Raw genomic sequence first — 17,266 nt, forward strand, 5'->3', positions numbered from 1 at the left:
CATGGGTAAGTATATCATCTCACAGGACATTTAAAGAACTACTTACAATTAAAATAAGGAAGGTTTATTTAGGCAGACGCTTGAAATTCCGGCGTAAAAGGGTTAACAGCAAAGGGAGAAACCGTTAAAGTACAACTCAAAACCACGTCTTTCTCGCTCTCTGTATCAGCGTAGCTACTGTATGGCGAGATCGCCGTTACTCTGCAGTTGTGGAGTCACAATGTCTGGGATCATGAGCGCCACCCAGCGATGAGGCAAGAGAACTGCCTGCCTCACCTCGAATCTGTTCTCTGCTGTTTCTGATCGCTCCTTAGCACACGAAACACGTTACACACACCAGTGTTGTGGTCAAGACCACCTAACCCGAGACCAAGACCAGCGCCCCACGCTACATGATACAATAAAATGTGAAATATGATCAAAATTACTTCTCAAATTGATCTGAAAGATCCATATTCACATAAAAACACATAGATATTAAATACTTAATAAATTTTACCAATATTAAAAGCAGCTTTGCTTCCATCTCTGTGCTACGATCCACAGTGGTCTCGTGCCATCCCTAAAAAGATAACGCCCTGGGTGTTTGTCCGTGTTGCTCATGTCAGAAACCACCACTCTCTGTACCATTAAACATAGCAATTGAGGCAATGCCCTGACGCTCAACTATGAACACTGACCAAGGAGCAACAAGCAATCGATCACAAGGCACTCATCGTGACTGTTCTCACCCTCTCTCCTGCTACATGAAGCCAGGTAGTCTGACACCATGGCACACATTACAGCTGCCACTTTGAACGAAAACAATCAAAGAGCAATGTGCATGCTCTGTGTGCTCTTTCGTTCTTGTGTTTTATTTATTTGTTAATTAAAAAATATCAATGTACATAATTAAATAAAATAATGATAGCCACTGCAGTGTACGCAGAGGATTACAAGAACAAAGAACGGTGTTCTGTCAGGTCAGCATATGCTGTCAGATCGTCATACGCTTAGCACAAACTCACGGCTATATTTGTCAGACACGTCATTACCATATAATTTTATTTAATTAGCAACATAGAATTATGACGTAGATCATCATACACTTTATTAACAGTTGTATGGCATCCTGACTTAGCGGTTAAGTAGGTTAATGAGTTTTACACGGTGTGTGTTGTAGTTGACTGCAGCTGCAGCCAGACCCTGCTTTAAATACAATTTGAAAAAATGACAATGCATGTATATCTATATAGTTATCATGGAAAACAATTTAATGACTTATTTTAGTCATAACTTGTTGTGTATGGTGAACTGACAACTCCTCTGACTGTTGGACTTCTTAATGCACAGGCATGGTTCTACTCACTATTCTGACAGCATATGGTCAATAGAACGACTCTCAGTGACACTCCAGTCCTATCTAATAAGTAAAGAGACGAGCAGATGAATCGTACTGTTCCTGAATGTCGCATCATTATATTGCAGACTTTTGGACACAGCGTTGTCCCATATATGCGACAAGTCAGTCAACACCTCTGCACAATAATTAACTGCAGTGAGTGACAACTTTTTTTCATCACAATGCTTATGTGTCTCTATACAGCTAGCTTTGCTAACATCACGTCAACAGAGCTTACTTTTCTTTGAGTTACTTTTCTAAGTGACGAAAAAAGTAAGACGTTGTTCCCACCGTCTGTGAAAGCGAAGCGCTGCTGAGTTAGCTGTGGCCATCGGATTTCTTATGATTTATGCAGCGCTATTCTATTACTGACGATTAGACAGACATCTTCTGCCGCTGAGAGGAAACGACTGCGCATATCTCAGAGCGACGCATGCGAGTGAAAGGTGGGGGGACGGGGGACGGGGGAGAAACAGAAACACGTTATTGCTTGGATTTTAATTGGTGCGTTTTGCATCCACTGAAAACAACGATGTTAACAAATAAACTAGATAGTGTGCTGTATGTTTAGTGATATTTTAACAGTTGCTGTCTCGACTGGTCTTGAAATAAAATGCCGAGTCCTCAGCGTCCGAGACCGAGACCATCAATAAATGGTATTGAGACCGGTCTCGAGACCAAGACCGTTCTCGAGTACTACAACACTGACACACACAGTTGGTGACAATAAAAACACAGTACATTAAATACATAAGCTGAATTATGGAAAATCAGTTCATGCATTAAATGTTTTTAACCATTTTATTGGCGACGCACAGACAGGAGGAACTTGCTCCCATAGAATGGCAGCCAGTACAGTTAGCCAGAGGTTGTGCAATCCCAGGTGAGGCTCAGCTTCCTGCTGCCTCACCGGCTTCGCTTCTAAGCATTTGAATGGCAAAATGTGAAAATTCAGCGATTTTGAAGAAAAAAAACATCAGATTTAGTTAAATTAAATGAAAAATGGGTACTTTATAGTACAATCCACAGGGTGAAAATATCTTTATAAATTATTTTATTATTATATATTATTTTTCCATGATGACAGGTGAGGCTCTACCTCACCTGCCTCCCCTGACCGCACGTCACAGACCGAAAGCTACAGAATTTGGTAAAAACTGTGAGCTTTGCTGAAGTAATTAAAGACACAAGTTCAAATCCATGCTGAGAGTGGAACTCCTTCAATCAGTGCTCCTCCGCAGCTCTGATTGGCTCAGCAATGTAACGTGATCCTCTGCAGCAAGTGATGGCAAAGCGGGGCGTCATCACGACTTTACACAAGTGTGTCTTTACCTCCGCGGCAGAGGCTCCGCTGAACCCCTGAGACCGACTCATCGAATCCCTGGGGTTCGATCAAACCCAGGTTAAGAACCACTGAGCAAGAGTAACAAAGAGAATGCAAATGAAAGCCACACTTTTCAGATTTTTATTTTATTGTTTTAAATGAAAATACTGTATTATTTTCTAGGGTTGAAACCGTTAATCAAATTAATCATGATGAAAAGATTATTGAAATAATCCTCAACTAATTTGGTGATCGATTAATTGTTAACTGGAGTAAACAGATTCAGAAAAAGGCTGGAAGAACAAAATACTCAGAGCCGTAGTTAAACCAAAACTGTTTAAAAGTCGATGCAGTTTGCATTTAAGATAAAAATTAAATTCTATAAATATGTTCTGGCCAGAACACCCACACTTTAATCTTCACCTGGTTCAAATGATGTAATAAATAAAATGTTATTAAATGGTTCATGTTAAGTTCAGCAGAAATGTCTTAAATTTCACATGTTGATGTAAGAAATATATTTTATCTGCAGATGCATCCTGCTACAAATGATCAATCAGAAACTAAAGGAATGCTGCATTGTTGCATTTTAAGCAATAAAATGTTTCATTTGTCATTAAAAAGGACTTTAATTATTTCTTGATATCTATCTTTTAATGCATAATATTACATAAAATAAGCTTGACCCGAGATAGAAAATCTGCACCAAATTTTTTTTATTGGATTACCTGATCAACCAAAATAATTTTTACTAAAATAGTCATTAGTTCTAGCCTTATTATTTTCCTTTTATTTATGATGATCTGTCACATAAAGTTTCAGGAAAATGCAATGAAGTTTGTGTCTGTAACGGGACAAAATGTCGGGAAAAGAAAACAAAGGGTGAGAACACTTTTACAAGAGACAGTAATGACCTGAGGATGAACTTATGAAAATATTAGGGATGCTCCGATCAGGTTTTTTGCTGCCGATTCCGATACCGATCACTCATGAGGGCCGATCACTGCCGGTCACCGATCTTTGGCCGTCACCTGAATTGGCTGTTAATTTTTTGTGTTATGTATAAATGCTACTATGTGATCTGGCAAAATGGAAAAAATGATCTGGTTATAAATTCACCTAACTTTGACATAAACATGCAAAATATTTGCAGGCACAATACAACAGCTATTCAGTCAAAAGGACAACTGAAAAACCTGCAATCAGTAAAACAATATTTAACAGTAAGGCTCTCGGTACCATAAATTATACATGAGTCAAATAAATCTCACAACACTGTCTATATCAAATAATGTCAAGTAAAAAAGAAACATTCATTCAAAGTCAAATGCAGGTTGCATGAAAATAAACAATCCTTAATTACAAAATCAAAACTTCCTGTGAGCATGGCTAGCTGATTAATGCTGGTTCTGATTGGTGGGTTCTGACCGAGCTGAGTAATTCTGCAGAACACATGGAGGAGGCAGAACAGATCGACTATTTTTCCAGAGGTTATCTGTCTTATGTTAGGACATAGAGAAAGTTTTAATACATATGTAAAATATTGTGTTAGTTTAAGTTAGATGCTGCAGCTTTAAGCAGACATTCGGTGTGAGAGTTCACTGCAGGTGGAGCAGCTGCACACTGTAATAGAAAATTTTGTTTTCAGTCTTATTTCATTCTTGATGGAACTGATGATACTTTTTACCATTTATTTACTGATTATATCTGCTTTGTTTTTGTATTTCTGCAAGATGTGTTTGTCCATTAAATAAGTTTGCAGATAATGTTTAGATGTTTCCGCAGCCGTGATAGCAGAAGAGACCTGAAGACATCTTGGGTAAAATGCTTGATCTGATAATTGTCTTGAAGGGCTGATGTGTGAAATGTAGTTTGTACCCTGTTTGACCTGACCCCATGAACTGACAAAGAAGTGTTAGAAGTTCCTCCTGAAATCCTTATCAGCTCTCCATCCTGCCATAAAATCATCTCCTCCAAGAGGTGAGAGATAGTTCATGAGGAGGGGGTCAGGGTGTCTCTGTGGCCATCTGGCAGTAGAGATAACATCAGACTTTGGGAGGGTCTTTGTCTTGCTGTGACTATATAACGATGTGATGCGTGTTGCTTGGGGCTCTTCTCCTGACTGCGCTCAGTGAGAAGGGTCTTTGAACGCTTTTGCCTTCGAATAAAGAAACTTAAAGACTAAGATTAATCTTTCTCTTATTATTGAAACAGATTCTCATTCCTTGATAATGAAATTTCCATAATATTCTGGTGTCAGAAGTGGGATCCAGCGTGTCAGGAGATCGTGGGCGACGTGAGACCGGATGTATTGGCCAACCTGAGGAGTTTGTCTTCAGTCCACCTCTAATGAGGGGAATCTGAGGTCTCGTCTCCACGGCTGCTGACCGCCTGGATCCGTAAAGGACCTTAGTGATCTCCATCAGGTGAGAACTGTTTCATGATTATTACTGGGTTTGACTCGGACGGCTGTGATCCTTTGAGAAACTCCAAAGGGGAGTTAGGTTCAACTCAAAGGGAGTTTGGAAAAAAAAATTATCACAAAAGGTGATAAAAAGGGTGGTTCTTAGCACTTCTACACCTTAAGGAATGAAGGCCAGAGGAGAGACGTCTCCCTGAAAGGTTAAAATGGGATCTAGATCTTCAAAAGGTTCACAGCAGTCTGACTCATTACCAAGCATGACAATAAGAAATATGGGGAAGGATGTTTGAGTGTGAAGACCAGTCGGGACGAGGGAAGAATTTTGAAATGAAGTGGGAGAAAGAGGAAAAGAAAAGCAGGTTAAGATAGAAATGTTGGAAAGAAAGGATGATAAATGTATGAGTTTGTGGATGGAAGAAGCAAGATGTAGAGAAAAGAAAAAGATAAGTCCTGGTATGCCAGGGGAAAGATTTTAAGCGGAGCAGTAACAGGGTGCAAAGAAAATAATAAATGGTATTGTGTTCCCTTGAATGGACATCCGGGGAGGTTGACAAGCAGTGTTAAGGTACCGACCTGGACATTATCCAGCCTCATACCTCACTTAGGCTTTAATGAGAAGAGGGCTGCTTGTTGGGTTCCACGGCTCCAGCACTGGGATTATTGTTATCTGGTGAGATAACTAAGACTAATGGAATAACTTAAAACATAAATTGTGAAATCTAACATTTGCTTTTAAACCTTAGGGTTTAGTTTGGAACCAGGTTATGGAAGAAATGGGTTTAAATGGTTCCAGGGAATCATCTCCTCCTCAGGCTGAAATGTTTGAGTTCATGAAAGACGTTACAGACCTTAATATGATTTATGTTTATGTGTTTGAATAAGTAAATTATTTATGAGTTCTTAAATTTTTGGAGGAAAAATAGGTGGCTAAAAACTATATAAGAAAAAACAAATCTAATGGACTTTCATTTCTTTTTCCTTTTCCCTCTGTCTGAGCCTCACTGCAGTGCATCTGACCTCTGACATCAACTCCTCAAACTTGTCGTCCTATGGACTAGATGATGTCCCTCTCACATTACTAACTGATAAAAGTGATCAACAAGATCCACAAGATCAAGAAGATCTACATCACCTCCAGGCACTGAAGTGTCTGCTGACATCTGGGAACTGATGACTGATGGAACCTTCTCATGCAGGAGACTACCATGAGAAAACTCATGAGGTCTCTTGCTGGACATTCGGATTGGAAATGGTGCTCTGCAGCATATGGATGATGGTGGCAACCTACTGACCCATGGCTACAGCTGCTCTGGGGGAAGTCTGACAGAAGCCAGAGACTCTGACCATCACAAGCAGGCAAGACAAGTGAAATGTCTTGGCCAAGGACACAACAACAGAGGCGGATGGAGCAGGAATTGAATCAACAATCCAGGCTGGGGGAAAACCCTTTCAACATTGCAAGCATCATCCCACCATTGTGGGAAGGAAAATATTTTATTCAGAGACGTGAGGAGAAGATGACACCACATTGAACTGTTTGAAGCTTGTTTCATTTGTGGACAATGTGGATATTGACTGAGGGACAGTGTGGACAACCCAAAGATCAAACACCAGAACCAGTTAGACTGACAAGAAGCTGGAGGAGGAGAGAAGGGGGAGGATTACGCTGCAGTGACGCCAGCAGCAGGAGGGCGAATGAGAGAGACGAGACATTCAAGATAAGTTATGCACACACTGCCACTGCAATGAAGAATGCTTGCTTACTAACCTGTTCACATATAGGAATGTCTCAATAGATGTCTTAATGCTCAATATTAGAGAAGTTCTCTAAGCTTGTACTGATTACCTCTGAGTCCTGAACAATAGCCATAGATTAGGTAACTGAAGTGAAACTGAAAACATTTAAGTTCTGCAATGAGCTTATTAATTATGCCATGGAATTCCACCAAAAAACAAAAAAATCAAACAAACAAAACAAAAACATTGAACATTATAACTGAATTATGGGTTTTAGAGATATAATATGGGATGTTTTGGAAAATAGTCACCTTGAAGGTTCAGATTATGTTGAAATAAATTATTCTGTTTGTTTTGTTTGTTTCCTTTTAAGAGAAAAAGGGCAATTAAAAAAAACTAGTAATGGAAAATAAAAATGTTATCAGTGAGAATTATTGAATTACAGTCCTGAAAAAAAGTAAATGAATAAATAAATAAAATGTTCCAGACTATTTCTAAGTTTTGGAAACCAGCTGACAGTTTTTTTTAGCTTGAAGGAATTTGTTTGAAATTAAAATATATCTTTTTAAGTGTTGAAGATTATTCATATAGCATAAAATGTGTGTTTGCCTTTGAGTTGAACAGTTAAATTAGATTTTAACATTATAACAGAAAATGAAGTTTATTAAAATTGGTGAAATGTTTCAGCAACAGAAAATTGATTAGTTTATTGCAGAATCCAAAAACATATGTTGAGATATCTTTTTTGAATGTGGACATATCCCTAAATATGATCCTGAAGATTAGAGACCAAGCAAATCATTCAAAAAATATAGTTAAAGGAAAATTGGAAAATTTATGAAACTGCAGTACAAATTGATTATTAAAATTTGAGGAAAGAAACAAATTGAGGACTGACTGAACATTTTTTGACTGACTGCAAATCTGACCACTTTGTATCTTTTGTGTCTGTTTCCATGTTGAAGTGAATGAGTGTGTGATTGTGCGTTCAAAGTGATTTTTTAGAGTAAAAGTTTGACACTGTTTGACAACTTTTAAGTTTTTGAGGAAATGTTACATTAGAGGATTTGAGATTTTAGTTGTCTTCAGGATGGTCATTTTTATGTGGGAAGATTTGTTATTTTGAAGGCTTTCCTTTCCTCTTCAACGAATATGAAGGACTTTTTAACTTATAATAAATCTTTTGGACTCTCGGGGCAGAGCAAGCCTTCTGTGATCTTAAAAGGTCTCTTTCTTGGGTGCCAGTTCTTGCATTTCTAGACCTTGAAAAAATTGTTTGTTCACGGGGTAGAAAAAAGGAATCTCTTGATAACCTTGGTCTAAGTGAAGATTCTGTTTTCCAGCAGTATGTAAATGACTTCCTGATCTGCAGGACTAATAAGGAACAATGTAGGGAGGACACCTTTAAAACTTCTCTTTTAAGGGTCATAAGGCTTCTCGTTGAAGCCGCAGTGTGTAAAGGTACAGGTGACTTTCCTGGGTCATGTCATCTTAAAAATAATCAGTCGCTATCTTTTTAGCAAGCTGCTCCCAGACCACAGACCCAGGGCAAATGATACTACTCTTAGGAACCAATCTTAATTAGGACATTTCCTTCTTACTACTTAAACCTTGAGGCTCCACTTTCTTCTCTAATCAATGGGTGTGGCCTCACAGCTTACAGTGCTATTGCCTGACTACTGAAAGCGGGGGAAGAGTTGAGGTGTTGAAAAGGGCACTACTTAGTGTTCCTGCTTTGGTTCTGCTTGACCCTGATAAGTCTGTGTGAAAATGGTGGAAGTGGAAGAGGGGGTTCATGTAATCTGCTGCAATCTCACAGTGACAAACTTTGTTACTCTTCTAAACTTGGTCCAGTTGCAGCAGGGCTTCCCTGATTTTCTTGGACCTGTGAATGCAGCTGGAAAGTTGTTCTGGCTTCGCAGAACATTGTGGACTGCAGCACCTTGATTGTTATGTGCTGGAGTCTGTAACTATCATCCTGCTTGAACATGAAATATCATTCCCTTTTGCAGCATGCTGACTTTGTTTCTCATTGATATTATTGGACATGCTAAACAGTACAGGTAAACGTTGTACTGTGTTGAATCCAGCCATGCTGCTGCCAACAGAGGAGGATGGGAGCCACATGACTGCTCCTCTGTTTTAGACATTGTCTGTACGCTGCGACCTGACTTAACAGACATGCCTCTTGCTAACCCTGACTTTGTTTTCTTTGTGGATGGTTTCTCCTTCAGATCAGATACCGGGATAAATCGTGTGGGCTATGCTGTGTGTATTAAATTTGAAATAGTTTCTTCTGGGCAGCTTCCGCTACACTTTTCAGCACAGACAGCTGAGCTTGTGGCACTAACAGAAGCATGTAAATTGGCAAAAGGCAAACGTTTCAAGATATGCATTTGAAATTGTTCATAATTTGGTAACATCGTTCCTTTTTGAAATCAGATGGGAAATTTATCTTAAATGCCACCCCGCTAGTAGAGTTATTAGATGCTATTCTGCTTCCCAAAGAAATAGCTGTTGTGAAATGCTCTGCCCACACAGGCTTCTCTGACTTTGTTTCTAGAGGGAATGCTGCTGCAAAGGCTGCTGCATTACAACCATTACATGTCTGCTCCATTAACCTTTGCCTGCCTTCACCTTCAGAGGTCACATTGCATGAAATGCAGTCCTTTTCAACTGATGCTGAGAAGCGTATTTGGAGGAAAGATCGATGTGTTTACATGGATGATGGGGAATGGTGTAGTTTGGATGGAAGACCATGCCTACCAAAACGTTTCTTTTCCTGGTTTCCTAAGTGGGCACATGGGTTAGATCATGTGTCGGGAAGCTGGAATGCTTGCAGCAGTAAAACAAAGACGGTATACAAGAATTTTTCCTGTGACAGCGGAAAAGTTTTTTTTGTAAGAGATGTCATATCTGTGTAGCTCGCAATTCAACTAGAACTTTAGTGACCCCACAAGCAGCACATCCACCTCCAGATTGGCTATTTCAGCATTTGATGATGGATTTCATTGAACTAACACCTTCTGAAGGGAAAAGGTATTGCTTAGTGGTGGTAGATATGTTTTCCAAGTATGTTGAGGCTTTCCCCACAAAAAACGCAGACAGCAGCATTGTAGCAAAAGCTTTGTTGACAGAAATTATTCCTCGATGGGGAATACCTGATCTTATTTCAAGTGATAATGGAACACATTTTGTAAACCAGGCGTTAAAGACATAAGCACATTGTTTGGGTTTGAATTAAAGATAAACTGTGCGTATCATCCACAGTCAGGAGGAGCTGTGGAACGTGAGAATGGCACGCTTAAAAACAAATTGGCAAAATGTGAAAAAACAGGATTGTCCTGGCCAAAAGCTTTACCCTTGGTTTTGATGTACATGAGAATAAGGACTAGAGCGAGAGCTAATCTAAGCCCTTTTGAAATTTTGTTTGGTAGACCTGCAACAACTGGAGGAGAAACCAGCAAATATGTGAATACTAACTACTAATACCATGGGAAATAGTACGTTAGAATATTGTAAGTCTCTGTCACAGTCTCTCTGTCCCACCAGGCCGTGAAACCTGCCCTTCCTCCGGTGGCTGATAAACCTCTACACCCTTTTGAACCTGGTCAGTGGGTTTTGGTGAAGGGCACATGCAGACGGCACTGGAAGTCCAGATGGTGGTTGGGGCCTTATATCGTCCTGCTGACTGACAAGCCGCCTGGATTCACGCCAGCCAGTGCAAACTGCTCACCGCTGAACTACCTACATCTGAGGGTCCAGATGAAGACAACAGAACCCCCTCCTAAGGAGGGGTTTCCAACGACTGCTCACCTGTCTTAGTAACAGGGCGGCGTGAAGCGCAGAGCCACCCAGGAAGGGGCAGCAGGATTCCAGGATTTGCTTTTGTTTTTGTGGTGTTACGAAAGAAGAAACACCTAACAATAACCACTTTAGTTTGAGAAGCTGAATCCCTAAGGCAAGTAGGAAATAAAACTTCTGATGCCACAACATCACCTTTGGTTAGAATGAAGAGAAAAGCTAACCACGACATTGATCATCAAGGACCAGAAGAAAACACATGGTGAGGAATTGTGAAGACGGTGACAAGGAGAGTTACCAATTCCAGCTGTGTGTTTGTTCTATAATTCCATATTCTATTCCAACCAATCTGCTGTTGTTACCGGATTAGGATTGTGGCAGTAATTTGTAATTATTATGAAGAATGTTTATTTGGTTGAAAATGTGTGTTCCTTGACATCAGGTGTGAGGTCCCATAAGGAAATTGGGACATTTTCCAACTCGAACTAATGATACATGTGTAAAATCTGGGATGATTCATCAATTTCGGGGACAGGATCCTCCTCATCTAACTCCAGAAATATGTATCTTCCAACCATATGACATGGGTGTTCCTTTGGGAATTTCCAAAGGCTGTAAAAGTGTTTTGAAAGTCTCCTGTTCAGGTATGGGGCCTTGTGATGACTTAAAGCCATATGCAGCACAGGATGATCCTGGTATCCCTAACATGGTTTTATTTAATTTTACTACTTTTCCCAATTGTTCAAGGTTTAATGGAATTATTTCTGGTAAGACGATTACAAATGTTTGGGTTTCTTTGCCTAGCATGAAGGGGTATGAACAGAAAAATTCTGGTTCCTCCTGGAGTATGTGAGATTGTCTTGATTCAGGGGTTTGGACAGTGGGGGTGAGTAAATAGGAATGTTTTTTTTGGAGCGATTCTTATAAAAGATGATGTTTAACACTCTTGTATGGACTAATGAGCGATGCGCAGCATTGCGGGATGTGGAACCACTGTGATGTGTTACCATGAGTGTAGTGCAAGAATACAACTTTTATGAAGACTATTTCTATTTATATGTTTACTTAAAACCTTTGGGGTGAAAATATTGATGGATTGGGAGGACATTTAGATTTTTTTATATGGAAATTTTCTTGGGAGTAAGTGATTATTTGGTAATCAAAAGGGTGGAATGTAATAGAAAATTTTGTTTTCAGTCTTATTTTATTCTTGAAGGAACTGATGATACTTTTTACCATTTATTTACTGATTATATCTGCTTTGTTTTTGTATTTCTGCAAGATGTGTTTGTCCATTAAATAAGTTTGCAGATAATGTTTAGATGTTTCCGCAGCCGTGATAGCAGAAGAGACCTGAAGACATCTTGGGTAAAATGCTGATGTGTGAAATGTAGTTTGTACCCTGTTTGACCTGACCCCATGAACTGACAAAGAAGTGTTAGAAGTTCCTCCTGAAATCCTTATCAGCTCTCCATCCTGCCATAAAATCATCTCCTCCAAGAGGTGAGAGATAGTTCATGAGGAGGGGGTCAGGGTGTCTCTGTGGCCATCTGGCAGTAGAGATAACATCAGACTTTGGGAGGGTCTTTGTCTTGCTGTGACTATATAACGATGTGATGCGTGTTGCTTGGGGCTCTTCTCCTGACTGCGCTCAGTGAGAAGGGTCTTCGAACGCTTTTGCCTTCGAATAAAGAAACTTAAAGACTAAGATTAATCTTTCTCTTATTATTGAAACAGATTCTCATTCCTTGATAATGAAATTGCCATAACAACACACAGGCTGCGATGTGAGATGCAGGTGATAGGTTTAGGTGATCGGCAACAAGAGACAGTGATCCGCGATGACCTACCATACACTTTTTCATGGAAATCAGCCGATTATGATCAGTGGCTGACCAACTGGCACACCTCTAGAAAACATTAAATATATAGCTGGCCTTTCTAAAGCTGTTTTTTGAACTTTAAATTACTGGACACTAGACAGAATATTATATCTCATATGAAATGTCATTCCCTCATGTTTTTTCCTCACAACTAATTATGTTGTGGATTTTGGGGAAACAGGAAAATAATAAAGTGGGATCTGAATGATCCTTCTGCAGGAAACATAAAAATTAATAATAATAAAGTTCCTGTTATTTATTGATACTAAATGCTGTTTGACGACCAACTAACATTAGAGAGTTTCATTTAACTTATATGAGCAAAATCTGGTTTGTTTTAGAGGACATAAACTGAGCACTTGAAAATGAGTTTTGCTGTGGTTGTGAACATCTTCACCTCTCCCTCCTCCCTTGCGCAGCTCTTTGTCCTGGATGAAGCCAGCAAACATCTGTGTCTCCATGAAGAGCTGCAGGAACTGTCGGACTCCGCGTGAGGGGTGAGACTTGCGAAAGCTTTCTCTCTGCAGCTCCTTGGCTCCTCCGGCAGCCTCCACCATGTGCAGAGGATAGTGGCCCACCAGCTCCACAAAGAACCGGACAAAAGCCTCGGACAGCAGGGCGCTCAGGTCGGCCGGACACTCTGACGGAGCAGACAGCAACTTTAAACACTCCGCCAATAAACACAGCTACTTCATTAAAACAGCTAATAAATCTGTTACATCCTCTTTATCACACTGCCCTCCAAATATACTTAAAAACCCTTCTGGTTTTCACACAACACAGGTCAATGTATCTTAAAGGGGCAGTATCATGTTTTGTCCAGGAACAATGTGTCATTTTATAAGACAATAAACTAACTGTTTACACCTAGTTTTTATAAAAATGCTGTAAATATCAAATATGACTTAAAGAAATGTGACTTGAAATTGGGCATCTGTCTCTTTAAGAAGCTCCTGCTCTTTCTGAAGCTTTGACTTCAGGAAGTCATCCCAACATGGCTCCTCTATTAACCCTTTAACAACGTTTTTACCAGCATTTCATGGAGCAGTAGCTCCTATAATTAGCTCAGCAGTTCCACCAGATGTTTGCTAATTGCTGCTGGCTAGTCTGAAGGAGCTGAGTGGGAGGAGCTGTTGTGTGGGGCTGAAGCTCGGTAGCTTGGAAACTGCACCTCTGAGGAGGAGCTGCGTCTTGAAGGCGGGGCTAGATCCGACCAGGCGTTTTGCACCCTGTTTCCAGGATTATGTGAAGAATTAGCTTTTCACCATACAGCAAATTAGAATGTAGGACATGAAACTACTTTAGGAAAACGTTAGTGCATTATGCGGAGTTAAACTACCAACAATGTGTAACTCAGAATTAGAATAGTTCTGTCAAAAACCACATTTCACTTTTCTTTGACTTCTTAGTTCTGCTTTCTGCCACATAAAACCTCAGAAAGCATTGAGGTTTGGTGACACAATGAGGAGGTAAAACAGTGAAGGTTAAACTGACCTCCACATGCGTCTCTGCTGTCCTGTCTCAGCATGTCCTCTCTGTCCTCCAGGACCTGCATCAGCGCCGCCTGAAGTTTGCTGGGCAGAATGCAATCTTCATCTCCGAGCTGCAGCACAGAGCAGGCAGACACTCACATCCAGTCTGCATCAGCCTCCATGGTGTTACTTTGAGCTTTAACACATTTACAGAGGCACTAACAAAAACATGCTTTTATTGGGGCCTGCCACAGCAAAGCATAGGAGAGCAATGCCTCTCTGCAATGCATGCACCTATTACTCTACACCTCAAAATAACTGCCGGTTCCTTTTCTCGGTTAATGCAGCTCATACTGCTGCATGCACCCCCACATGTGGCTGGATCTCAGCATGTGGGCTATTACTTCTGTTGGCATTTCGAGTAACCATGGTGACGTAATTAGCGAAAAACGAGCCAAATTCAAATCAAAATAAATTCTGTCACAGTTTTGTGGTGTCTGTCGCATTCGAAAAGAATTCAACCTGTGCTGTTCAGACTGTCATGAAAAGATCAGATACAGGTCGCATTACGTCAAAAAAATCGGAATTGGATCACTTCAGGTTGCAGTGTGAATGCAGCCTTAGACTCAAAGCAGAGATAGAATTTTTTCTGCCCCTCTGTGTCTCACTCACAGATGGCAATTTTCAGAAGTGAAGGTTACTGCTATGATAATTGCTATCAATTACCATAGCAACAGAACACTGAGGAGGACAGAGATGTAGAAAACTACAGAGATGGCAAACACTCAGTTCCTACAGAGGAGGGCAGAGCTTCCAGTTAGAACTACAGAGACACCATCTTGGCAGAATACTTACTACAGAAAAGTATATATTTTATAATACATTTACCTTCAATGACAAAAAAAAAAAATTCTGCCCAATTCGCCAACTGCACAATTAGTAAGTAGTAAATAGTGTAAGATAAGAGAAAAAGAGCAGAAAAAAATCTTACTTTTTTTGAACAATAATATTTGTTGTTAATCTGTTGCTAAGAGATGAGCTCATTTTCTGGTAATCAAGAGCCACAAAGTAAACATGTGATTTCTCCTTTTGCAAAAGTAAAAATCAGAAGGCAGTGCATTAGCATTAGCACAAACACTGCTAATGTAGCTACAGCCCACATTAGCAGTTGCCTTTTCCCTAAAATAAGCTTTTTAGCTATTTTGTATTTATTAGCCATGTTTAGCACACTGAATGGAGGAAGTCAATGTAAGTCAACATGCTAGTTATAACCCATATGCCACTGGCAACATTTAGGCTAACATTAGTATTTTGGAAAATTTTAGCTTATACACTAATTTTAACATACTGAATGGAGTGAGTCCAACTACTCAACATACTTTTGACTCTCCACACGGCATTGAGTACATTGTAGCTTACTGTAGCATTGATGCTAGTTTTTAGCATCAGAACACTGGGTTCCAACCGTCGGGCACACTTTGAGGCCCTGTTTAAATTTCTTCAGAAAGTTTCTAGTTTTATCTTTTTGTTTTTCATTCTACCTCGTATTAAATTCATGGGCTCATTTTGTGCTTTTTTTTAATACTGTTTTTTTAATTATTAAAGATTTAAATATTTTACAAGCTATGACCTTATATCACATCTATGGGACAATCTGACAGAAATTTTAAACCATCAATTCATACCTGCTAATGTGTTGGCCCACCTATTAACGTTCCGTAATTTGCATGTGGGAAAGATTTTATATTATTTTTTAAATAGGGCATCAAAACTATTGTCCTAAATCTGGTCCTGCTTTGGAGAGCACAGCTTGAATTGGAGCTGCACCAATTTCAGTTTTCTGGCGGCTGAACCTCTTACACCCTCAGTGGGTATAAATAAATTTAAATCTTAACATTTTGGGCAAAACCTTTATGCGGAATAGTTTTTGAAAGATTAAAGCCTCTTTTAGCGGATAATAAAAAATAAAAAAAAAATTAAAGGCACGTGGAGCCTTTGTTTACAGAGCGAGCCGAGGTCGTGGCAGCTGGACCCACCGGTGGGTCCGTCGGGTTCTAGGGGTTAAAAAACCTGATCTGCCGAGTTTGGCCGAAAATTACTTTTTTGAGTGAAATGTTGCTAAATATAGAAGGAAAGTTGATGAGTTGGCAGCAGTGGGGTGACTCTCGTTGGACATGACATGGTGGGCAGGGCTCACACTCTAGCCTCTCACTGTAAAGCAGAAGAGGACAGAGGCTGATGTTTAGACCTTTACTGAGGTAGAGAAGATCAGTTTCACATGCAAGTATTGGCCGATCTTCCTAAATTAAAGAAATCTGGTTCGATAAATCGGTTCACCCTTAACTTGAATACTACATTCACCACAGTGTGTGTGATTCTGGATGAATAATAATGGATGATTTGAAAAGTGTTTTAAGTTCTGTGTTCCAGAAAAACAGCAAAAGCACATCAGAACATTTACACAGAGTTACGGTCTTTTCCTCTAAGATTTTTTAATGTAACAGGATTCTAAACTAAAGTGTGAATGATATGTGGTAGATTGATTATGAAAATATTATTGTGGTTTTGCTCTGGGCTCTTGTCCTGCATGCTTTTGTCACTTCCTTTGTCCCTAAAGCACTCCACCCAGCAGGCGACAAGTGGAGGCAAAGCCGCCTCTCCCACAGGAGCCACGCCCTCCTGCACTATTATCCCTGAGTGTACACACCTGTATGACAAACCTGTCAGCACACAGATCCACAATGAGAACCTGGGAAGACAACAGGAAGAAGGAACAACATTTACTTTACAGCTGAATCAGTGGAGTTTAGATGAGTCAGAGCAACAGTGTGATTTTCTCATGTTGAAGCATAAAGAGGAAGCAGAGAGGAGATGAGGAGACCTCCAGCTGCTTTACCTCCTCGATGGGCAGCTCCAGCACCTCTGGCAAACACGGAGCCAGCACACCGATGAGGAACGGTGTGGGAGAGCAGCTGATGTCCAGCATGCTGGCTGGTAACACTGGGACAAATGTGTGCTGCCAGGTGAAGGGGTAAAGCAGCGCCAGCACGGCGTGGCCACACCTGGACAGCACACTGAGAGCAAAACGGTTTACAACATGAGATACACCTGGACGGCTGACTCACTGACTCAGGAGAATGAAACTGTGAAAAAAACTTCCTATAAGCTCAACACATTTTGGGACCCAAATGATGTAGTAGTGATATGTTAGCTGGGATACCAGTAGCTAATCTAGAAGTCATG

General features: G+C 40.2%; 1 protein-coding gene across 4 annotated transcripts in view; it reads right to left on the bottom strand.

Moving 5' to 3' along the window:
• The window catches only part of dennd2c (DENN/MADD domain containing 2C), a 60,106-nt gene that overhangs the window by 2,818 nt on the left and 40,022 nt on the right, over nucleotides 1-17,266 (bottom strand). For all 4 annotated transcript variants that reach the window (XM_088006855.1, XM_088006853.1, XM_088006854.1 and 1 more), the window contains exons 14-17: nucleotides 16,920-17,097; nucleotides 16,731-16,772; nucleotides 14,046-14,154; nucleotides 12,949-13,191 (exon numbers count right to left, since the gene is read on the bottom strand). In XM_088006855.1, the coding sequence (XP_087862981.1) occupies nucleotides 12,949-13,191; nucleotides 14,046-14,154; nucleotides 16,731-16,772; nucleotides 16,920-17,097 (572 nt within the window). The remainder of the gene's footprint in view (nucleotides 1-12,948; nucleotides 13,192-14,045; nucleotides 14,155-16,730; nucleotides 16,773-16,919; nucleotides 17,098-17,266) is intronic.

This window comes from Poecilia mexicana, unplaced genomic scaffold (genome assembly GCF_051168715.1).
Source record: "Poecilia mexicana isolate PSO_F unplaced genomic scaffold, ASM5116871v1 scaffold_7, whole genome shotgun sequence".
Classification (NCBI taxonomy): domain Eukaryota; kingdom Metazoa; phylum Chordata; class Actinopteri; order Cyprinodontiformes; family Poeciliidae; genus Poecilia; species Poecilia mexicana.